Source organism: Anabrus simplex, chromosome 1 (genome assembly GCF_040414725.1).
Source record: "Anabrus simplex isolate iqAnaSimp1 chromosome 1, ASM4041472v1, whole genome shotgun sequence".
Lineage (NCBI taxonomy): Eukaryota > Metazoa > Arthropoda > Insecta > Orthoptera > Tettigoniidae > Anabrus > Anabrus simplex.
The window spans coordinates 837152485-837178047 of NC_090265.1; the positions used below are offsets into that span (position 1 = coordinate 837152485).

The window sequence follows — 25563 nt, forward strand, 5'->3', positions numbered from 1 at the left end:
TGGATGGCACAGTGAACTGTTTGTATTTTTGCTTGTTTGTACTTCACAATCAGATTGCACTGGGAAAAATACACATTTGGTGGCACCAGATCCCTGCAAACAATTCATACAGCTGCATGCATTGTAGTTCGCTAAGACAACAGACACATTGGAGAGAGACTTGCCAATCAGTGCAGCGAAGCTTTCGAATGATATGCAATGTAACCTGGATGCCAATTGTTGTGTCCAAGTGGCTAAGTGAAAGAGTATGGTAAGCACTTAAGTCTTGTAGTACTGCACTTGGCTTCACTTGCTATAATATGCAGGCAGTCAGGTACAAGTCTAGTAGGTTCAGTCTCGAAAATTCCTCGCTGCATGGCCACTTCTTCCTTGCAACCTAAAGAAGAGTCAAAACATTAGCACAAGCATATGATTTAATGACTTTTTTACTTCAACAGGACATTAAAAAGTTTAATAAGTGAATGTGTTAAACAATTACAGAAATACTGATGATTGTATCTGAATAGGATCTGCTGATATTGAGAGTGTCAAGAATCTAGTTATGCTGACTGAAGGATAAATAAGAAAACATTAGAAGAAAAACAAACAGAAACTCCTACAAGTAGGCATAGCAGTCAGTTGTTGATATAGATTTTGTCACGTCCCTCAAGAATGTTCAAAACACAAAACAGTTTTAAATTGAAAACTCATACAGGTAGAAAATGTAGGACAAGTGAAAGAATTAGGATTTAATCCGGTCACTATTGACAGGTACTCTAACTTACATCACAAAGCCGTGTCAGTAAACATGAAGCAGGGAATGTTCATAGTCAAAATATGTATGCATTATCATAGTAAAAATCAGGGAAAGTTACAAAAGATTGCTTCATGAAACAATTTTAAGGTTTCTACAGGATTCTTTTGATGGACTCATGAATCAGTTACAGGGGCAGAAATATTATACAAGATGTCACTCCAGGAAATAGAACAGGATTAAATTAACAGCTCTCAAGTTCATCACCTGTTATTCAGGTTCTGGATGTTTATGGCTTTTCTCTACTTGTTAATGAGTTTTCATTGTAATAACTGCATGTTATGTCATGTATTTCTTTTTGTTTCATAGCCTGCAATATCTTAACATGTTTCTGATTTTCTCTCATAGCAAGTTCCACTGTCACCACGAATTCGCATTGAAGCACCCCAGCCGAAGACATCCCCAATAGCCCCAGTAGCTACAGTAGCAGTAACAACCCAAACTACAACCACAACTACTACCCCAAGCCAAGAAGTGCCATTAATGTTGGAAGAAGCCAAATTGTTCAAGAGAAGGTCTTCTGCAACACCAGACAGGTAACTAACACATTGACATTCTTAGCAGAAATATTTACAATTAGGAGTTTAATTTTGATGCTATCTGAATGAAAAATGCTTTAACCCATTGACATACTAATTTTAATGTACTGAGTATGCGCATGTATACCATTTTTTCATGTATAAGATACAGTTTTACGCTACTATGACTTATACATGTATTCTGCAACATATTGAATTTTAATCACATGCTTGTTTGATGTCATGAAGTGCAGCACCCAGAAGAACAAAAGTTTTAAGGGTGTGAAACACCCTTAAACACTCCAGGAAATGCATAGCCACCAAATACTTTCAGAGTCGTATCTCATTACACTTTTCTTGCTTGTCTTGCTTTCAACACAGTCATGGCATGGTTTAAGGTTATAGGCCTTGTGAAATGTTCCCAGTGAACTCATATAGGATGGGTTGGGATTTTTTTCTGTGAATTACTGATTGGCAAAATTATGATATGGAGATGGAAAGTGAAGGTACTATTAGATTCTGGTGGTTATGATGGAATCCCAGCAGAACTGTTCAAAATCCTAGGAGAGGATGCTGTGAAAGTGCTACATTCAATATGTCAGCAAATATGGAAAACCCAGCAGTGGCCAAATGATTGGAAAAACTCAGTGTTCATCCCAATTCCAAAGAAGGGCAGCGCTAAAGAATGTTCAAACTACCGAACAATCGCACTTATATCGCATGCTAGTAAGGTTATGCTCAAGATCCTGCAAAATAGGCTTCGGCAGTATGTAGATCGAGAACTACCTGAAGAACAAGCCGGTTTCTGCAAAGGCAGAGGAACCAGAGATCAAATTGCTAATATTTGCTGGATTATGGAGAAAGCAAGAGAATTCCAGAAAGACCTATACTTATGCTTTATTGACTATGCTCAAGCCTTTGACTGTGTCGACCACAATAAATTGGGCAAGTACTCAAGACTATGGGAGTACCAGATCATCTTATATGCCTTATGAGAAATCTCTACTCTGATCAGGAAGCTACGATGAGAACCATATATGGAACAACTGAATGGATCAAGATTGAGAAAGGTGTACGTCAAGGCTGCATATTGTCACCTTACTTATTCAACTTACATGCAGAGTATGTGATGAGGAATGCCAAATTAGATGAAACAGAAACTGGAGCTAAAATTGGTGGGATACATATAAATAACCTTAGATATGCTGATGACACCACCCTGTTGGCAGAAAGCGAAGAACAACTTAAGTATCTACTAATGAAGGTGAAAGAAGAAAGTGCAAAAGCTGGACTAAGGTTGAATGTCAAGAAAACAAAGATCATGGCAACTAAACCTATCACCTCCTGGCATATACATGGTGAAACAATGGAGGTTGTTCCTCGTTTCATCTACTTGGGCTCCAAAATAACTGCTGACGGCGATTGCAGCCATGAAATTAAGAGACGCTTGCTCCTTGTGAGGAAGGCAATGGCCAACCTTGATAACGTTTTCAAGAGTAGAGACATAACTTTAAGAACAAAGATTTGTATAGTGAAGGCTAAGGTCTTTCCAGTAGCAATGTACGGAAGCGAAACCTGGACAGTAAGAAAGGCTGAGCGTCGAAGAATAGACGCATTTGAACTATGGTGTTGGAGAAAAGACCTTAGAGTTCCGTGGACTGCGAAGAGGTCTAATAAGTCCATATTACAGGAAATCAACCTAGGCTGTTCACTGGAAGGTCAAATAATCAGAGAAAAACTAAAGTACTTCGATCATATTATGAGAAAACATGATTCACTGGAAAAGACCTTAATGCTGGGGAAGACTGATGGTAACAGGAGAAGAGGGCGACAACAGATGAGGTGGATTGATGGCATCAAGGAAGCCACGGCTCTCAATTTAGAAAGACTTCAGAAAATAGTTCATGACAGGAAGAAATGGCGCACTTTGGTCTATGGGGTCACGGAGTGTTGAAAGCGACTAAACGACAACAACAACAACAACAGTGAAAGGTCATGCATTAGCTCCAAGCTTTATGAGGAAATTCTGAAAGAAAGTCAGAATATAACAGAAATTCGCATGAGGCAAACTTTCATTATAACAGCTGTTGGCAGTAAGTCACAGAGAGTCAATAAACTGATAGCGGTGCCAATCACGATTGAAGATGAATGTAACTTTCAGCCATGCCTTGTTGTACCAGTTATTTTAGGAGCTTGATTGGCTTACAAATCATGGGGCTAGATTAGACTTTGATTTAGGTAGTGTTTGTTTGTCCTGGGGGGAAAACTAGCAAAGAAGTATGTGTAAATTATGATGGGTCTGAGGTAGGTGTTGGTAACATGTGTTCTATTGAAGATATAAGAGAGGTGAATGAAGGTGTTCCCAGTGAGAGGAAATGCTTTGATGTGTGTCACATGTCCGTATGACAGGATCTGAGGGATAGTCTGTATGAGGCAGTGGCGAGAAGTAATTTGAGTGAATTACAGGAAGATCAATTGTGTTCGATGCTAGTTGAGCATCGGGACTTATTCAGTGATAAGCCATGAAGAACACATGTATATGAACACAAATTTGTAGCACATGACCATTTATCATTTGCGGGACCTAAGTACCCCATTCCGCTTAAATATGCTAGTGCCATCAAAGAACAAATAAACATTATGCTGGATACTTTTAGGTTCAGTCAATATTCCACCTTTACAATACCATAAGTTTATTGTCTATTTATTTAAAAAACATTATTAACTATGACGGGACATGTTTTGTCTAACTTGTAGACATCATCAGCCGTAAGATATTTTTTAAATATCATAGTTAATAATAGTTAATAATGTTGTTTAAATAAATAGACAATAAACTTATGGCATTGTAAAGGTGGAATATTGACTTAACCTAAAAGGATACGTACGACAATACAGACTTTACGATGAAATTTATTTTATGTAATTATGCTGGATTACAGAATAACTGACCCATCTTGTAGCCATAGTATTAATCCTTTAATTGTTGTTGCCAAGAAGGATGGTCTGTAAGATTATGTATAGATTCCAGGCTGATGAATCAGAGAATTGAGGCAGATCATGAGAGGCCTGAAACAGTGGAAGAACTCATTCAGCAATTTCATTGAAAAACATGGTTTTCTATCATGGATTTGTCTTCTTCATTTTGGCCAATTCCCCTCAGAAAAGAGAATAGACCTCTCACAGCCTTTGCTGTTTGTATCAATTTGCCAGGGTCCCATTTGGGACAAAGACATCTTCTGCAGCATTGATTCGTGCTATGTCTAGAGTTTTAGGTCGGGATACAGGGGATTTTGTAATGATGTACATTGATGAGGTAGTTATAGCATCTCACACTTTTGAGGAACACATGGAACATTTGGACATAGTTTTACAGAAAATTAGATAGGGGGCTTCACATTAAAACTGGATAAGTCTACATTTTGCATACAACAGATTTCATTTTTGGGGCACACTGTATCTGCACAGGGGGTAAAACCAGAACAAACAAGATTAGAGAAGATTAACAACATGAGTATTCCATGTAATGTTAAACAGTTAAAATCATTTTTGGAGGTTTGTAATTATTTTAGACGTTTTGTTATTCAATATGCAGCATTGTTATGAGCCATTTAGAGGATTATTGAAAGGCGGGACTAAATGGAAGTGGACGGGTGAACATGATGAGGCATTTCTTATGCTGAAGAAAGGTGTTAATGATGCTGTTATGTTAAAATACCCTATGCCTGATTGCGAGGTCATACTCATGACCGATGCATTGGAAAAGGTTATTTCTGGATGTTTTGCCAGAGGGATGATGAAGGAAATTTGGGAATTGTTTCCTTGGCGAGTCAGGGACTCAGTTTGACAGAAAAAAGGTATACCATTATGGAACTTGTAGCCACTATTTATTCACTAAGTAAGTTTAGGATGTATGTATTAGGAAATAAGTTTGAGATATGGACAGATCACCAGGTATTAGTATTTATTAAGACATGTAAGTTAACAAGTAATGAATGACAAGGTGGATTTTGGCTATCAGTGAATATGACTTTACTATTCAACACATTAAGGGTAGAGAAAATGTCTTGGCCGATTTCCTCAGTAGGAATCTATTAGGTAATACGGAGTCCAGGTACGTAAAGATAAGAGAAGGAATACTGGTATGTGTGGGTAGGGTAATGGGCAACATGATAGAACAGGATCGATTACAGCATCTCATGTTGGAACAAGATAGGGAGGATGAGATGTATGCTATCCTGACCTTACCAAGAGATAAGGAGGCAGATGTTGTAGTGAAGGAAGGTAAACATGAGTACAAACTAAGCAGTGGTTTCCTGTCAAGGAAGTGTCATTCTGGTCAATTTAAAGTTTGTGTACCAAGGTCATTACAGGAAGATATGATTTGGTATTACCACAAAGAACTCGGTCATTTTGGGGCAAACAAGATTCTTTATGCAATTCAAGGGAATTTTGTATGGAGGAATATAGGAAGGAGTATTAGGAAATTACTTGCGACTTGTAATCTAAGTCAACGCAGTAAGCATCCTAACAGAATGTTAGAGGGTCCACAGAAGGCAGTCATTGTAGACAAGCCAGGTCAACTTATATACACAGATCTGTTTGGGCAGATAGTAAAATCTCGGTATGGATACCGATATGTGTTTGTTTTGATTGATGCTTTCAGCAAATATGTCAAAATGTATCTCCTGAGAAAAGCTACTGGAAGGGGTTGCCTGAAGCAGGTTATTGACATATATATTCCTGAGTTTTGATGTCCACTCAGAATATTATCAGACCATGGCAGTCAGTTCAGCTCAAAGATATGGACTACCAAATTGAATGAACTGGGTGTTAAGACCATATATTCGTCAATTCGATACCCACAAGGTAGTATGGTCGAGCGGGTCATGAAAGAGATCGGGAGGATATTTAGAGTCTACATACACGACAAGCACAGTTCATGATTTTCACAACTAGGTGACATAGAACGACGGTGCAATACTATGTTACATGAGTCTACGGGATGTACACCTTACAAAATTCATTATGGTAGGAAGCCAACTGATCAAATTGCAAGTATGTTAGGTTTGGACTTGGGAGAGGGAAAATCTAAGCATTATTATATCCAACTGGCCAGGGAAAATTTAATCAAAGCAGGAAATAAATGCATTCACCAGCAGAAAAGGGCAAACTTGGACGAATTCAGTTTGGGTGACAAGGTGCTACTCAGGATTCCATTTCTGTCATCAGCCGAAGTGAGAAATGTGTCTAAATTCTTTCTTTTGTATATGGGGGTACTTCACAATTGTTAACCGTATTGGGAAGAATGCATATTCCTTACAAAATCAGGAAGGGAAGATTGTCAGTACGTATAACATCAGAAGTCACGTGAGATTTGTTGAGATATTAGTAAGATGATTGTTCTTTGTAAAAAGATGGCATAAAAAAGTGTAACTTCTGTGAATTTGCATATGAATCCAGTCTCGTATTGGTGCACTGAAGTCCAGTACAAGGAAAAATAAGAGCTATATTGTTGTGAATTGTATGAGAAGGAGAGAACAGGACACAAACGGTCATTTATTATGTCAAAATGTAATGTTGTAAGTTATATTCATTTAAAATTATTTGTATGTGTTAATTTCTGTGCTATATTGTTGTGAATTGTATGATAAGGAGAGAACAGGACACTTAAGAGTCATCTATGATGACAGTGTGCAAGAAAAGTTCTCACATAAGTGATATTTTATAAAATGTATTGATATGTTACAAAAAATGTTGTATACACATTTAAAAGTGTTTGTATGTGTCAATTTCAGCTGTTCATAAATCAGTTGATTTTTTTGTTCTTCGATTTATTTATAAAGGAGGCAAGTTGTAATGGTTCAAATCCCGTTACAAGCATTCCTTTGTGTGATTATTATTATTATTATTATTATTATTATTATTATTATTATTATTATTATTATTATTATTATTGTTGTTGTTGTTGTTGTTGTTGTTGTTGTTTGATTCAATTCTGTAATCTGATTTTGCTATGTATTGATTAATTATTTCATTTACTGTAATTTATTGTGTGTGTGTGTGCGTGTGTGTGCGCGCGCGCGTGTGTGCGTGTGTGTGCGCGCGCGCGTGTGTGCGTGTGTGTGCGCGCGCGCGTGTGTGCGTGTGTGTGGGGGGGTGTGTGTGTGTGTGTGTGTGTGTGTGTGTGTGTGTGTGTGTGTGTGTGTGTTTTTGCATTAAACTCACGTAGAGTGAGAGTTGCTGCCTAATATCAGATATGGACATACTTGGTGAAACCTTTTGACATTGCAACATATGGTGTAATACTGTTACAGTAACTGTCGAGTCATCGCTTTGTCATTGTATGCATTTAGACTATGACATAATGCAGGGAGTTCCTACTTTGCCTTAGGCTATTTCATCACTATATGTAATACTTTGGAGCTGGGTGGGAGTGACATCATGTACTCTTTTAACTCCGATATGGGTGTTATACCACATGACAGCTAATGTCCATATATATAGGAGTATCCTATAGCGGCAAGTTAGTTGGATACCGAGCTTTAGTCAAACCAGTCAAATGGAAGTGGACTCTCAATTAGTCAGTCAGTGAGACGGATGCTGAACAGTCAATTGGATGGAACCTTGGTTGATGGGTAGTAATTTGGGGAGTGAGGCCACAGTTAGTCAGTCAGTCAGTCAGTTGAAGATAGAACAGTGACATGAATACATGATCGTCAGTGACCAAATGGATTAAATGTTCGGCGTGTGTTTCGTGTATCTGATCGGTCAAATTCTTGTGTCAGTTCAGTGACAGCCGAATATTGAGTCATCGTTATGCAGACTAACAGTTATCAGTGAATTACTTGTAAAGTTGATTGTGAAGTGTGATTATATTTTCAAGCCATACTATATCTTGTTTGTGAAACTAAAAGGATACATCACCAAATTAGGTTTGAGATACCTACAGCTGATACCAATTCAAAGGAATATGTCATAATAACACTCAAAGTGTTTAAGGTACAGTCAAGTGAAACAGTGCGGAACAAATTTCTTGTAAAACTTTTAAATGTCCGGTCAAGAGGATTTCCAATTTAATGCCCCTTTCAGTTGTAACATCAAAATTTTATATTATCATCTGAATTATCACAACAAACCTCACCATTTAAATTATAAACTTAAAGAACATATTTTGTTTAGTATCAAATGCAGTTGTTTTATTTCAATGGTAGATCAGATAATCTCAAATTTTAATGGGGAAACCAAACGACAATCTCCTTTTCCCAGAACCTATATGCTATGCTGTCAAAGTAAGCTTATTACCTCACACCCTAGAGATATTCAAGATTCTCATTCTATTATCATTACATTTATTTGTAGCTGGCGCCCATCAACAATTGTATGTGTAAGTAATAAGGTAAGTGATGAGTGAGAGTACATAGTCCGATGATTGAGTATTTTATTTCATGAATACTTTAATGTCAGTTTCATTTTAAATTAATGAGCTAACCACACAATCAAAAAATCAAGAAGCAGCAGGTGTATTCCTAAATCTATCAAAAACAACATTTTTTTTTTGCTAGTGGCTTTATGTCGCACTGACACAGATATGTCTTATGGCGACGATGGGATAGGAAAGGCCTAGGAGTAGGAAGGAAGTGGTCATGGCCTTAATTAATGTACAGCCCCAGCATTTGCCTGGTGTGAAAATAGGAAACCATGGAAAACCATCTTCAGGGCTGCCAACAGTGGGATTCGAACCCACTATCTCCCGGATGCAAGCTCACAGCCGCGTACCCCTAACCGCATGGCCAACTCGCTTGGTCAAAAACAATTGACTGTGTGAAGAGTGTTAGTCCTCTACTGTCACACTCACTCACTCCGTAGGTTCTGAGCGACATGAAGTTCCTGTGCCCATCTCACAATCCTCTTCCATCCTTTTTGATCTTGAGCCCGCTCTTCCCAGTTATCAATATGGAGGGTCCGGCATACCTTATTGATCTCCTTCTTCCAGGTGCTTCGGGGTCTTCCTGAAAGTCTTTTCCCATTAAGAGATCCCTTGCATAAATCTACTTGTGCTCTGTTATCCTGCATCCTCAGTACATGTCCAGCCCAGCGCAGTCTGTTGGATTCTCACACACCCATTATAGTGTGTCATTGAGGGGTCATTTAGAGGGTCTAAATCTCATAATTAGACCTTGTCTGCCAGCTTTGAGAGATAGGATCAAACCATTGGCCAAATATATTTCTATAAACTTTATTTGTGCCTGGTGACATCCCCTGTTGCTCTGCTACTCCTCCCTTCCTCACCATGGAGAAGCTCTCAGCACCATCAGACCATGTGCACTCCAATGAGGGCAGCTCTAGTTGTTCTTGAAGTTAAGAAGTTCTTGAGGATCTTGAAGGTCTAGGAGTTTGGGTCACCGAGCTCATTCACTCAGAAGGATACCATGAACACACACATTTAAGCCCCATGGACATATTGGCTGGATTAGTCTTAGGTGTAATTTTTGAACTAACTTTAATCGTTCCCATGAAATGGTTAAAAATAATAATGCAAAGATGGCGTGGAGAATGTCAATGGAATTGAAAACAAATGCTTCTTTAAGGTAAATAAACTGGTCACTGACTTGAGAAAATAAAGAAATTATCTTTCATGCAGCCAAATGTCAATAGAAGTGAACCCGCATTCTTCTTAACGTAACTTACACTTGGCACAGATTATAAGATTGTTCACACAAAACAAATGGTTCACTTATGTTTTTTAATGTTTGAATAGGATAACGCAAGTATTTGTGGAGTTCTGTTTTACGATTGCTTTGAATGTACATATTTACAAATATTCAACACTGGTATGACACTATAAATGGCAGTTACTTCACTTTGGTAGAAGAAGTTAAATGTTGTACATGTGAATTTAGTTCCATTCACCTGCACTGTTATGTAGACATATGACAAGAAGGTAGCACTATTAGACTATTAATACAGGAGTGAAATTAGTCCCGTTCATTCACACTGTGATGTTTATGATCAAACACAAGTAATAATACTTGTAAGACTTTATAATACCATTTGATCATGAAAATTAGTTCCGTTCACTGATAGTTCTAGGTTTCTTTAAAGATACCGTGAAATCATAGATTGATTCACACATGAAGTTTTAATGTTTTCCTAACATTCAACTTCCACTTGAGAAAATACAAGTCCTGATGCACTGTTTAAGATTTTAAGTTTGCTATCAGCAGAAATATTTCAATCACCTTGAGATATTTTAAGTAATGTATCGCACTTCTCGATTTTACGACTGAGTTTGCAGTGATTACTGAAATGTTACACAGTTATTCTCACCGTAATTTAGTACAGTTGAAACCGTAGACTTTGATTCCGCAATAATACATCATAGCACCAACTTCCACCAGCCAACCGTCCTGGTTCAACTGTGGGACAAGACTGTATTGTGTCGAATTCTCACGTCTCTTTTATACTGAAGTTGCAGAGACTGCAGCTGTTTCATTCCTCTCAATAACTTTCTTAATCCGGGTTGGATTTTAATAAAACTTGGTGGTATAGGAGATATTAAAATGATATGTATGGCAAAGTTATTCTCTTATACATATCTTAATTCATATATGAGTTATTCTGGGTAGAAGGTATGGAGATGTAACTTAGCATTGGCAAGTTGGAGCTGGCTCCTACGTCACTCGCCACATACTTGCCGTAGCCGGCTGCTCAGTTGGTATGTGAAGCGTATTTTAAAGTTTGAAATACTTCAACACCTATGCTGGACCAGCATTTTTGGTACAATATTCATTATTTGTTCATATCATCTCTCATTCATAATCAGTGACTAGTTCATGCAGTGTTAAATGCGTATGATTTAAAGTGATTTGCTAGAATCTGAGGATGTTCTTTTAGAATGAAACTTGTCATTCTTTGTGTGTTTTTTTTAAATATCTTACGGTGTTATATATTATGTTTTGAACTAGTGTGTTCAACACACTGGAAAACTTTTAAGTTAAAATAGATATTGTGTTTATCCTAAAAATGCATTCCTTTTCACGTTCCTATATTTGACTTGATTTGCAATTTCTTTGTTCCTTTCCTTTACATAATTATAAATAATGTATATTTTGGCAATTCCCTAAAAAATACAAAATAAAGGAATATATTTTTAGTATAATCAAAAGATATTTCAGTTGTTAAAAACAAGAGAATCTGAAAATGACTACCCTGATTATCTGATTTCATAACCATAACAGCAGTTTGGATCGTTCTGATTCTCATCCCCTTCGAGAGAGAATACTCTCTCCAGGCCATCGTCGAGGTGAACTCCGTAGGAGAAGAAGTCCTGCTGGCTCTGGGTCCCGTACAACACCTGAGTCATCTCTTGAGCCTTCACTTCAATCACAAGAGTCTGAAACATCCCGCAACACCAATGGTAATAACAACAAGATTACCGTATATTCCTTTGTCTAAAGTTATAAATTTGCCTGGTTGACAATATGAAATGGTAGTTTAAAAAAAATACAGAATACAGGCAATAAATCAACACATAACAGGAAAAACAAAATGACAGGTCAGTATGGGAAGAGAGAGAAACAGAAAGATAACACAAAAGGACAAGGACATTCTCAACATCTTTATACACTGCCACCTACACATAGATTGGCTCTCCCCTCCTCTATCCCAATTCTTCTCAGCCCCTAACAAGCTTATTTTTGCTTCCCAGTTTCATCAGGTCTATATTCCTAACCTGTAAAACAAATTTTTGTATATCAGTTCACAGGAAATATAATTTAATTAATGTTACCAAATAACATTTTTTAACTTGTGTATGCATTTCAAGACAATGAAAGAGAATTTTATTGACTTGTAACAGTATGACTCTCTTAACTTTAATGTTTAAATGTGTTTTGATGATGATAATGATGCTCGTTGATTTTTTTTTAGTTGCTTTACGTCGCACCGACACAGATAGGTCTTACGACGACGATGGGACAAGGAAGCGACCGTGGCCTTAATTAAGGTACAGCTCCAGCATTTGCCTGGTGTGAAAATGGGAAACCACGGAAAACCATTTTCAGGGCTGCCAATAGTGGGATTCGAACCAACTATCTCCCGAATACTGGATACTGGCCGCACTTATGCGACTGCAGCTATCGAGCTCGGTGCTCATTGATTAAAGGGGCCTAACATCTAAGGTCATCGGCCCTAAATGTATTTGTAGCTGAGGAAGGTCACAAATAATGACTGAAACATGTCTTTTTATCTGTGATTAATTTTATATATTAAAACTGTAAAGGTGGGGGGGGAAATACCAATTATAGGAATAAATTAATTTGTCAATGCAGTTATCAAGGCACTCACTCTCGAGGCAACTTAAGTTCTGTCAAAAGCTTGCTTGTCATCATATTATCATCGTCATCAGCTGTTACTCATATCCAAGTATTCATATATCTCCTGCGATTCTTCCAATCCTTGAATTTATGGACGCAGATACCTTTGATGGCAAATGAGACCAATCCTAGAATGAAACATACAACAACATTGGTTGCACCTTATAGAGAGCAACGGTTGTGGTTGAGCCTGACTTTGTTTACACCTCTGACGTTTTTCCAGCTTCCTGTCCTCATATCAGAGCGCTATCATCTCAGTATGCTGTAAATGACCGGTAGCACCCAATAACTCTTCTACGAGCGATTCTGCCTCGACTTTAAGCCCCAGCAACCAGCAATTTCGAGAATATCCAGGCAAAGGTTAAACCGTTCTTACAATGGTAGAAAGTGACACCCTCGATCGGTGTGCCCTACTAGAGACACTATGTGTTCCAGCTGTCACAAAAAGGAACACTATTTTTAAAGTGTGTCAGTTTAGTGAATATCAGAAAATTCACAAAACCAAGAATGTTGTTTCAACAGCAATACTTGCAGGCACTAACCTGCCTACATCTCTTTCAACTGCAGTAACTAAAGTAAAAGTCAACTATGTGAGTACCAACTGTCTTCAATCAATCAATCAATCAATCAATCAATCAATCAATCAATCAATCAATCAATCAATCAATCAATCAATCAACATTGATCTGCATTTAGGGCAGTTGCCCAAGTGGCAGATTCCCTATCTGTTACTTTCCTAGCTTTTTCCTAAATGATTTCAAAGAAACTGGAAATTTATTGAACATCTCCCTTGGTAAGTTATTCCAATCCCTAACTCCCCTTCCTATAAATGAATATTTGCCCAAGTTTGTCCTCTTGAATTCCAACTTTATCTTCATATTGTGATCTTTCCTACTTTTATAAACGCCACTCAAACTTATTCGTCTACTAATGTCATTCCACGCCATCTCTCCGCTGACAGCTCGAAACATACCACTTACATGTAATAAATATCATTTTTGGTCCGTATTGATGATATTTGATTGAAATAATAACAGTAAGTTATTTATTAGACCACCTAATCAATACAAAATCTAGTCTTGGATGATTTACATAAATTTGTTAACTAATAGTGGTACATGTTTTGCCTTCCCTGAAGGCATCATCAGCCATAGTCTTAACCTTAACCACTGCCCAAAATTCATAAAAAGGATGTCCCCATTCGGCCTATAATTAATAGTATAAATAGTCCTACCTATAAAACCTCTCAATTCCTACACAAATTCCTGAAAAAACATTTCAAATTTCACAACTCCAACCCCATAAAGAACTCGATCGAACTTTGTAATTCCCTAAATAAGTTCAGTCTACAACCAAACCACGTTTTATGTTCTTTTTGACATCACCAACATGTATACTAATATCCCTATCAACAATACTATTAACATCACAAAAAACAATCTGTTGAAACATAGCACATTGAGTAAAATCGAAATTGATGAATGGTTAAAATTACTTAATTTTGTTTCAGACAATAACTATTTTATCTTCAATAAGAAAATTTACAAACAAGAAGGTCTAGTGATGGGAGACCCGTTATCTGGAATACTAGCCGATATATACTTAGATAATCTCGAACATAGTAAGATTATTAATAACATCAATGGACTCTGTCTTTGGCATCGCTATGTTGACGATACCATAGCTATCATTGATAAACAAATCAACAACAGCAATAATATACTATCATTTCTCAACAACTTAGATAATAATATTAAATTCACTAAAGAAGATGAGTTCAATAACTCTTTGAACTTCTTGGACATCAAAATCACACGAGCATTGAACAAATTCGACTTCCAAATATACAGAAAACCCACCTTTTCTCCAACAACCATAAAAAATGATTTTTTACATCCCAACTCACATAAAAATGCCACTTATCACAGTTTAATATATAGAGCATTAAAGATCCCTATGTCCTCTATTAATTTAAAGAAAGAATTACTATTCATTAAGGAAATAGCTAAATTCAATGGATTTAACACAAGTATGATTGATAAAATCATTAATAAAACCAAACTGAAACTAGCTACAAATTTAACTCCATTGAAACCCGTGAAACCAAAATACGCTAAATTCACGTTCACTAACCATAGCATTTATCTGATAACCAATTCATTAATAAAGCACTAAATAAAAATAGCCTACACAACAAAAAACACTAATCGTAATTTATTCTTTAATCACAACTCTATTAACATCACAGACAATAGTTACTCTGGATCAGGAATATACAGATTGAAATGCTCTACATGCAGTTTTTCTTATGTTGGCCAAACTGGCCGCAGCTTCTCCACCAGATACGCCGAGCATTACAATGCCCAAAGATACAACAAATTCTCCGCAATGGCCAACCACATGAGGGACACAGGGCATAAATTCACCACAATAGAACAAGACCTCCATATCCTAAAAAGAGTCGATAAAAGTAAACTCATGACAGAATATGAAAACTTATTTATTTTTCTCGACCAACATTTTAATAAAGATAAGAACCTAAATGACACTATCGATAAAAAAAGCCCCCTGTATGAACAGATCCTTATTTTATTACGAGAATCAACTCCCCTCACCAACATATTCTTAAAAATCTTCAACCTCACATCAATTAGCGTTCCCACCTCCCCTACAGCTAATATACCCCCCTCCCTTCCCCCCACCGCTAGTACCTCTAATTCAAATACAACCAATAAACCCATAGCCACACCCACCGTAACATCGCTCTCTCCAATGGCCTTACACCGATATAACACGCGCAGTAATACACTCTCTTCCTACCCTCCCACCAATAGCAGCCCCCCTCCAATAGTTACGTCAAAGCAAACAGATCCCCCTCCAACACAAACCTTCAGCTATAACACACGTAGCAAGAAGTCTACTGTTGCAAATACTTCTAACTCATAACATTACAAACTATCTTTGTCACCATCAAATGGTAAGTGCACACGATTCTACTTCAATATTTTCAAATATCTTTTCACACAATTAACTCTATGTTTCTTGCTTCCTTTTACAGATTCCACTATTATATGCCTTTTCAACTAGAATATCTACAAACTCACAAATTGCAACATTTGAGCATTACTTCAAATTTTGAGATGGTCCATAGAGATTCTATTTGAAACTGTTCTTCAACTTCTATTCTACAACTTCATATCCTCAACGTGTTCTACAACTTCACCATATGCCTCTGACTTTCGTCTTTTATCTTCAAGATCATTATTAACTTTGGATCTCTCAACTAACCTTTGACTTTTATTCTCTCTTCTTTACTTTGATTATATACGATTTTTCGCCATCGTCTAATTATAACCGCCAGACTATCAACTTTATTTTTATGCAATCTTACTACTTGTTGTATAACAATCTGTTATTTTATCCATTGCACTTATTTTAGCAGCCTTCTAATGTTAATTTTGTTAATACTTCCACTATTATATCTCATCACATTATATTTTTTAAACCATCATTTTTATTTTTAATGTTATTTTACTTCAAATCTCTTCAAGATTTTAAAATTCATTTCATTATTACATGTTATTTAGACGCTTATTTTTAATTTAAGGTTAAGACTATGGCTGATGATGCCTTCAGGGAAGGCGAAACATGTACCACTATTAGTTAACAAATTTATGTAAATCATCCAAGACTAGATTTTGTATTGATTAAGTGGTCTAATAAATATCTTACTGTTATTATATCAATCACATACTACTTAGTCGAGCAGCTTTTCTTCTTTCTCTCAATTCTTTCCAACCCAAACTTTGCAACATTTTTGTAACGCTACTCTTTTGTCGGAAATCACCCAGAACAAATCGAGCTGCTTTTCTTTGGATTTTTTCCAGTTCTTGAATCAGGTAATCCTGGTGAGGGTTCCATACACTGGAACCATATTCTACTTGGGGTCTTACCAGAGACTTATATGCCCTCTCCTTTACATCCTTACTACAACCCCTAAACACCCTCATAACCATGTGCAGAGATCTGTACCCTTTATTTACAATCCCATTTATGTGATTACCCCAATGAAGATCTTTCCTTATATTAACACCTAGATACTTACAATGATCCCCTAAAGGAACTTTCACCCCATCAATGCAGTAATTAAAACTGAGAGTACTTTTCCTATTTATGAAACTCACAACCTGACTTTTAACCCCGTTTATCAACATACCATTGCCTGCTGTCCATCTCACAACATTTTCGAGGTCACGTTGTAGTTGCTCACAATCTTGTAACTTATTTATCACTCTATAGAGAATAACATCATCCGCAAAAAGCCTTACCTCCAATTCCATTCCTTTACTCATATCATTTATATATATATAAGAAAACATAAAGGTCCGATAATACTGTAATACTGCCTTGAGGAATTCCCCTCTTAATTATTACAGGGTCAGATAAAGCTTCACCTACTCTAATTCTCTGAGATCTATTTTCTAGAAATATAGCAACCCATTCAGTCACTCTTTTGTCTAGTCCAATTGCACTCATTTTTGCCAGTAGTCTCCCATGATCCACCCTATCAAATGCTTTAGACAGGTCAATCGCGATACAGTCCATTTGACCTCCAGAATCCAAGATATCTGCTATATCTTGCTGAAATCCTACAAGTTGAGCTTCAGTGGAATAACCTTTCCTAAAACCGAATTGCCTTCTATCGAACCAATTATTAATTTCACGAACATGTCTAATAAAATCAGAAAGAATGCCTTCCCAAAGCTTACATACAATGCATCTCAAACTTACTGGCCTGTAATCTTTATGTCTATCACCCTTTCCTTTATACACAGGGGCTACAATAGGAACTCTCCATTCAACTGGTATAGCTCCTCCGACCAAACAATAATCAAATAAGTACTTCAGATATGGTACTATATCCCAACCCATTGTCTTTAGTATATCTCCAGAAATCTGATCAATTCTAACTGCTTTTCTAGTTTTCAACTTTTGTATCCTATTGTAAATGTCATTTTTATCATATGTAAATAATATTACTTCTTTGGCCTTAGTCTCCTCCTCTATCTCAACATTATCCTTGTAACCAACAATCTTTACATACTGCTGACTGAATACTTCTGCCTTTTGAAGATCCTCATAAAGACACTCCCCTTGTTCATTAATTATTCCTGGAATGTCCTTCTTGGAACCTGTTTCTGCCTTAAAATACCTATGCATACCCTTCCATTTTTCACTAAAATTTGTATGACTGCCAATTAAGCTTGCCATCATGTTATCCTTAGCTGCCTTCCTTGCTAGATTCAATTTTCTAGTAAGTTCCTTCAATTCCTCCTTACTTCCACAGCCATTTCTAACTCTATTTCTTTCCAGTCTGCACCTCCTTCTTAGTCTCTTTATTTCTCTATTATAATAAGGTGGGTCTTTACCATTCCTTACCACCCTTAAAGGTACAAACCTGTTTTCGCATTCCTCAACAATTTCTTTAAACCCATCCCAGAGTCTGTTTACATTTTTATTTACCGTTTTCCACCGATCATAGTTATTATTTAGAAACTGCCTCATGCCTGCTTTATCAGCCATATGGTACTGCCTAATAGTCCTACTTTTAAGACCTTCCTTTCTATCACATTTATTTTTAACTACCACAAAAACAGTTTCATAATCACTAATACCATCTATTACTTCAGTTTCCCTATAGAGCTCATCTGGTTTTATCAGCACCACATCCAGGATATTTTTCCCTCTGGTTGGTTCCATCACTTCCTGAATCAGCTGTCCTTCCCATATTAACTTATTTGCCATTTGTTGGTCATGCTTCCTGTCGCTCGCATTTCCTTCCCAATTGACATCTGGCAAATTCAGATCTCCCACTACAATCACATTTCTTTCCATGTCGTTTCCCACATAGCTGACTATCATATCAAATAATTCCGAATCCGCGTCAGTGCTACCCTTTCCCGATCTGTACACTCCAAATATATCAAGTTGCTTATTATCTTTAGAAATGAGCCTTACACCTAGAATTTCATGTGTCTTGTCAATACAGGTAGCTTATAAAGCTATATCAATAAAATTTTTGTCCAGAAACATGGTTTCTATGACTACAGCAGTTTTTAATTAGATGATCAATGGGTACATCTCAGCCAATATTACTATTGAAAGTTTCCAACACAAGGCATTCAAGCTATCTATACTCCATGACTTTTGTTCAGATGTTTTAGTTGGTCACGACCTAATGCGTAACCACTCAAATGTTGACGTTGAGTTCAGTGGCCCAAGGTCATCTGCAGTGTAGCTTGTGCTAATATTGAGTATTGAGTCAGTCCATCTCTTCAAACCTATCCTCAAACTGAAAACTGATAGACATTAGATCTCACCAACAGATGAAAGTGGTCAGATTCTAGTTATCAAAATGAGAAACATCAAAAGCAACTTGTGGCAGATTATTCACAGACCATAAAATGGCTTATATTCTAGATGCCTACCAATTACTAAATATTGAGAACCCTATCTCCAAAGTTGCAAAGTACAACTATCTGGAACGATCTTGAAAGTTTCTGTCATCAAATCCATATTCATGAAATTGACAAGACTTATACCCTACCACATTGGAATCAGATGGACATATTCCTTTTGAAATTAAGAATGAAGTAGCGGGATTCCAGTGAGTAATACACAACATCATTAAGAAAGAATATATTCATTGGGTTGACTCAGATGACATTACAGTAGCAGGAAAAAGATGGGATGAGTACAATCACAATTTACAACAACTTTTCAATGCTGTCAGGAAGTGCAGTTCAACATTAAACCATAACAAGAGCTTCTTTTCTGAGACACCTATAAGTTTTCTTGGTTTCTTAATCCACGGTGGCAGAATAAGACTCAATCCTGAGTGACTGAAGCTACTCATAGAAATGACTCTTCTAGAAAACACATTGGCCTTGTAGCATGTGATAAGAGTGTAAAATTCTAAGTGGATTCCTCATTATTCTACCAAAATTCATAACTGAGTTACCTATAAAATATTCCCTCTGGCATCAAATATATCACTAGACTTTGAAAACTTTAAAGATGATGTAGCTAAGTCGATGTTGCCCACCATATCTATTGACCTACCCTTAGTTGTTGAAACTGATGCTTTGGATGTTTCTACTGTTGCTCATATAAGCCAGGGTGGTCATCCAGTAGCTTTCTTTTCCTGAGCTCTTACCAGAAGTGAAAAATTGCATCCTTGTATATAAAAATAAGTCTCTTGCATTAAAGAATCTGTGCAAAAATGGCAACATTATCTTCTTGGTAAACAATTCAAATTGGTAGCTGATCAGAAAGCATTGAACTTTATATTCAATTTCAAGCATGATAGCAAGATCAAAAATGACAAAATCATCAGGTAGAGATTAAAGCTTTCTTGTTTCTACTTTGAAATCATCTACCAGCCAGGGAAGGACAGCACTGTAGTGGTTTTCTTGGAAGTTTGCAGATATCTCACTGCTGATTCACACATGGAGAATCACGAATCCCTCTGCCATGGAAATATTACCAGAATGTATCATTGGATACAGTTTAGAAGAAGTCAAGAAAATAAACTGAAATTGCCCTACATGGATGGACATTAAACCCAGACTCATCAGAAAACCTCCAAGCCATCTCATTAAAGCAATTAAACCATTTGAAAGGTTTAATGTGAAATCTAAGGGTCCACTGCCATACTTACTGCCAAGTAAATACTTGCTCACCATAACAGGTGAGTACTCTTGATTCTGCTTTGCCTTCTCTTGCCAAGATATGATCTCTGCAAATGTCAAATGATTTATGGAATTTTATTTTTATATTTAGCGTGCCAAGTTACGTTCACTCGAACCACAGAAATTCATTCTTATCCATTGAGTTAAACTCATTTTTGTATGATCAAGGAGTACCTGCCAGCCTCACAACTCTCTACAGTCTGTAAGAGAACAGGCAAGCCAAGGGGTTTAACGGAATTCTCTGAATGACTAACTCTGCAGCATTGAAACTTCAAAATCTAAAAACATCTCAATGGGAAATGGTACTGGTACTTTGAGAAGCATTACACTCAATCAGATCTCTTCTGTGTACTGTACTGCGAGGAACTGTACACCACATGAGAGAATGTTTTCATATCCACATTGTTCTGCTAATAATTTGTTCTCAAGATGGGTGGGAGCCAATGTTATTTTCTGAAATATCTTGCTCCATGCAGAGAAATTTCTTTGCAAACTGAAATGCTAGAAAATCCCTCACCTGTTATCATTGGTACTCAGGAGACAGCTTCAAGGTCCATGAAGGACTTGCCCGCACACTCATCACCAAAGACAACTACTCAGGAGATAGAACAAGAACAACTTTTAGGAAGCAACCACCAGGAATCTCACTGTCTTGTTCAGAAGACAGAAATGTTTATGAAGATTTTCAGCCAAGAAAATCTGAGAGGTCAATAAGAAAACTTCCCTATTTGGGTGATAATGTACAATGAAGACAACAGAGGAGGCCAATGTGTTATATCTTTATTTTGTTTTATTTTTACTCTGTTCTTCTGTTTTTATTATTTTTATGTATTCTACTCCTTGACAAAACTGTAACTGTTATTGGATGATTACACAAATAAAAATAATAATAATAAAGAATGAAATTTAAAAGTTAGTAAAAAAATTAGATCCAACAAAACATCGCAGCACAAAATGTAAACAAACAGGTTAGGAAACATGACAACTACAGAATGGATGTGGAAAGCAGCATGGAACCCTGACAGGTAATAGAACATAGCCTTTTAATAATAACGATAAGGAGCACTTGAATGAGTATTGAGTATAATGGGTTCACTCTTTGCTATATTCAGATAGCATTTTTGGTCTCTTTTTACACTTTAGGATGTGGTAACAATCACAGATGTCATTGCAAAGTGTGCAAACACAGTCAATCATTGGGTTATGGTATTTTGCCTTTGCACAATTGGTGGAAGCCACGTATCATGTATCTGGTTATAACATGTAGTTCTTTGGTCCAGTTTCAATTGATCATAGCATCACTACCATAGAATTCAGAGTCTATATACAGCACGTTTCCTTAGAAGTTTCTTCTGTAGTGCTTGGAATGGTTTGGAAGATGGCAGAGGTAGGTTGATTCGTAGATATTCTATGAAATATGTTTCCCGGGCCAGAACGTAGTCGAGTCTGGAAGGAGCCGATTTATTCACTCCTAGGGCCTTCTTGAGTCTTACTTTAACTTTTTCTATCTTCTCCACATCGCTAATTGTCAGGTTATCCCAGATTATCTTGATTCCGTATGTGACAATTGTGGTCTTGAATAATGCCATTGCTGTGTTGAATGATACCATAGATAGGTTCTTGATATTGTGGATGGCCTTGATTGCTGCTGTCATTCTGTCTAAGATGTGGTAATTGAAGGAAGTCATGGTCATTTGAAATGTCATGCCTAGGTATTTGACTTTCATGACTATTTCTTATGGATTACTTTTTAGTGTTGTAGTGCCATCTGTGGCTAACTTGTTGCCTTTTCTGAAAACCATCTCAGCTGTATTTTCCTGCTTAATCTTGATTTTGATTCTCGTGAGTGGATGATCACCAATCATTTGCTTTAGTTTTCCTATCAGGATATCTGTCTATCAGGTCAAAAGCTTTTCTGTAGTCCACAAAGACGACATTTCCCCTAGGGTGTCTCAATGCCTCTTCTACTTTCTCTTTTAGGTATGCTGCGGCTTGTATCATGCTTTTTCCCGTTAGGAAGCCTAGTTGGCATTCTGGTATGAATGGGTCTACTTCTTTGGTCAGGAGTTTTGCTAAAATGGTTGCAAAAGTTTTACGAAGATTGCTTTTGAGTCCTATGCCTCTATACAAGTCGGAGTTGTCAGTATCTCCTTTTCCCTTGTAGAGTATCTTTAGCATTGCTATTCTCCAAGTTTCTGGTATTTTGGCTGAATTTAGACACTGGTTGAATAGATCTGTCCAAAGTTGCAGTAAGTAGATTTGTGAGATTTTGTCTCTGTAAATGTTGTCTGGACCTGACACCTTGTCCATCTTGCTTTTACTGAGAAGTGTTTTTCCCATGTTTCCATGGTTATTTCCCTCAGTCTGCAAGTTTGTTTCTTTCTGAGAATGGTAAAAGGGTCTTTCTCGGTGTCAGCTATTAGCTTTATGGCTTCTTCCTCCACTATTTAGCTCTCTTATCTTTTATGAGTTTTTTGTATTTCCTTCTTTTAGTAGCGTATGTCTCTAATTGTTCAGAGGTCACCGTTGTTCTCACTGTATGGAGTGCACGTGGAGTGTCTATGCATGCAGTGTAGCACTGCCTGTCGAAACACTTTTGTGCTCGCCTTTTCTTCGTTGGTAGGGTGGCTTCCTCTAATAGGTTTGTAGCTATCTCTACTGCTTCATCTAGATGCCCTTAAGCAACAAAGGCTCTTGCTTTCTGTATTTTTGATTGGTCTTGCATTTTCATTATGTCAAGTTTTCTTGAAGATGGTACTTCCTTGTCATTGGGGGTCATGTCTTCCATTTATCTCTATGTTCAAATTCTGTGTAGATAGGTATATGTTTTCTGATTGGAGCTGAGCCTGATGACAATAGACTTTCTTGTTTCTTGATTGCAAATCTTACTCCTCTATAGAACACAAAGTCAATTGCACTGGCGCCATTTGGGGTGAAGTAAGTTTTAAGCTCTTTTCTGTTTACCATTTGGACTCCGTTAACTATCTCCGATTTTATGTTCGGCTTGTCTATCCTGCAATTGGGGTCTCCCGTGATTACCTATTACTTCTTCATCGGTGTTTACTTTCTCTACTGCGTCGAGTAATGTTTCAATGATGTCATCTGTTGGTTTGTCCAGTACAATGTATATTCCTATTATTGCCAGGTCAGTGGTTCTAACTATGACAGTGTTTACTCCTCTTTGGACTTCCTTTACTGTCCCAACCGCTGGTTTGAGGAAACAGGAGACTCCTCCTGGTCGCCTGCCTCTTGTTGGGGTTGCATATCTGTGGTACCCATAAAATTTTTGTATGCCTGTTGGTTCTAGTAGAAACGTTTCCATGGCTATCATGATGTCAAAATGTTTTAGTGTCTTGGAGGTGAGTATATTAAGGCATTGCTTAGTCCTTCGGTGTTCCAGAGTAGGATCTTGGTTGTTGTACTATTCGAGGGTCACTCCAGTTTTGCGTTTTTTGCCTCAAAAGGAAAATCTTCTAACGAGGATTGCTGTACGCCAAAAGCCCAGGTTTTCTATCATTTGTAGGAATTCAAAGGGAATTCCCAGTTTGCAGGCTTTCATGGAAACAGCTGTGTTAAGTATCTCACAGGCCTTTATCTGCAGAATAAAATTTATTTATTTATTTCTTTTGCTAGTTGCTTTACGTCGCACCGACACAGATAGGTCTTATGGCGACGATGGGACAGGGAAGGGCTAGGAGTGGGAAGGAAGCGGCCGTGGCCTTAATTAACGTACAGCCCCAGCATTTGCCTGGTGTGAAAAATGAGAAACCACGGAAAACCATTTTCAGGGCTGCCGACAGTGGGGTTCGAACCTACTATCTCCTGAATACTAGATACTGGCCGCACTTAAGCGACTGCAGCTATCGAGCTCGGTCCTTTTTTTTTTTTTTTTTTTAGAGTTTTTGATGTTATCTTCTGTAGTTCCTTCTTTTATCTTTTCCACATACAGCTTGCCGGCTGCAATTCGTTTTTGCTTTGCTTTGTGGCGATGATGGGCGTACGGTTCCATTTGGTATTTTTCACCACTGTGGTCCAGAGTGTTGTTTTCTTCAGGTCTGATGTCCTGGGGAGCCATGGTCATTTAGCACAATCATTGTATTCTTGTCTTCAGATTCATCATATGAGCAGGGTAGAGGTTGGAAGTTTTGGACTTGGCATGTTCCATCTTCATTTATTTCTGGATCATCTACTTCTGAGAGAGTTGGCACATTCAACGTTTCATCCTTGCATGCTAGTTGAATATCACTGGTTAATTTTTCTTCTGGTGGTGTAGGAGTTATTTTCTTGTTACTTCCATTCTTAGCTGGAATGTATGTCAGTTGCGTCTTTCCAGTTTCACACCATGTTTGCAATGCCTTCTTAATTTCTGACTCAATTATGAATTTCATATCCTGACGCATTGCTTGAATTTCCTGTTTCAAAGTAGTTAGTTCTTTTATATTCCTGAAGGATGCCAGATCTTTTCTGCATACCTGGCATAGCAACTTTGTTACTTTAATTGGGAATAGTCTCCAGCACCCATTCCCACACATTCTTTATGGATCCATGCATTACATTTTCCTTTGCAACCGACTGCTGCGTCATCTGCATTTACTAATTTACTGCATGTACTGCAGGAAGTGCTTTGCCTGGTGTGAAAATGGGAAAGCATGGAAAACCATCCTCAGGGCTGCCGACAGTGGGATTCAAACCCACTATCTCCCAGATGCAAGCTCACAGCTGCGGCCCCTAACCTCACGGCCAACTTGCCCAGTCTTTCATATACACTTGACCTCCTGTGTTTGGATATGACAGTATTTCTAGTATGGAGGTTATCACATGAACTTATGTGATTTCTACCTTGGAGTTCATTTTCTTAACAATATAATGATGTCTGTTTCTGGTGAACAGTAGCTAGCGTGTATTCTGACCTAAATCCAGGTCACTACCTTTAATCCCAGGTCATTACAACTACAACACACTATACACTACACACTACAACTAATCATTTGATAATGAAACGGCGCTGTTCCTCTCGGAATCTATAGAAACACTAATCTGAAGATACATGTCGACTAAAATGAGGGCTAGTTGTAATCTACACAAATATAGAAATAAAACCAAACACAGAGATACAGTAAATG

At 37.4% G+C, this 25563-nt stretch overlaps 1 protein-coding gene across 1 annotated transcript in view; it reads left to right on the forward strand.

The window, feature by feature from the left end:
* The window catches only part of LOC136857204 (serine-rich adhesin for platelets), a 329451-nt gene that overhangs the window by 90198 nt on the left and 213690 nt on the right, over window positions 1-25563 (forward strand). Inside the window, exons 7-8 of the mRNA XM_068224997.1 lie at window positions 1142-1329; window positions 11553-11731. Coding sequence (XP_068081098.1) covers window positions 1142-1329; window positions 11553-11731 — 367 coding nt within the window. The remainder of the gene's footprint in view (window positions 1-1141; window positions 1330-11552; window positions 11732-25563) is intronic.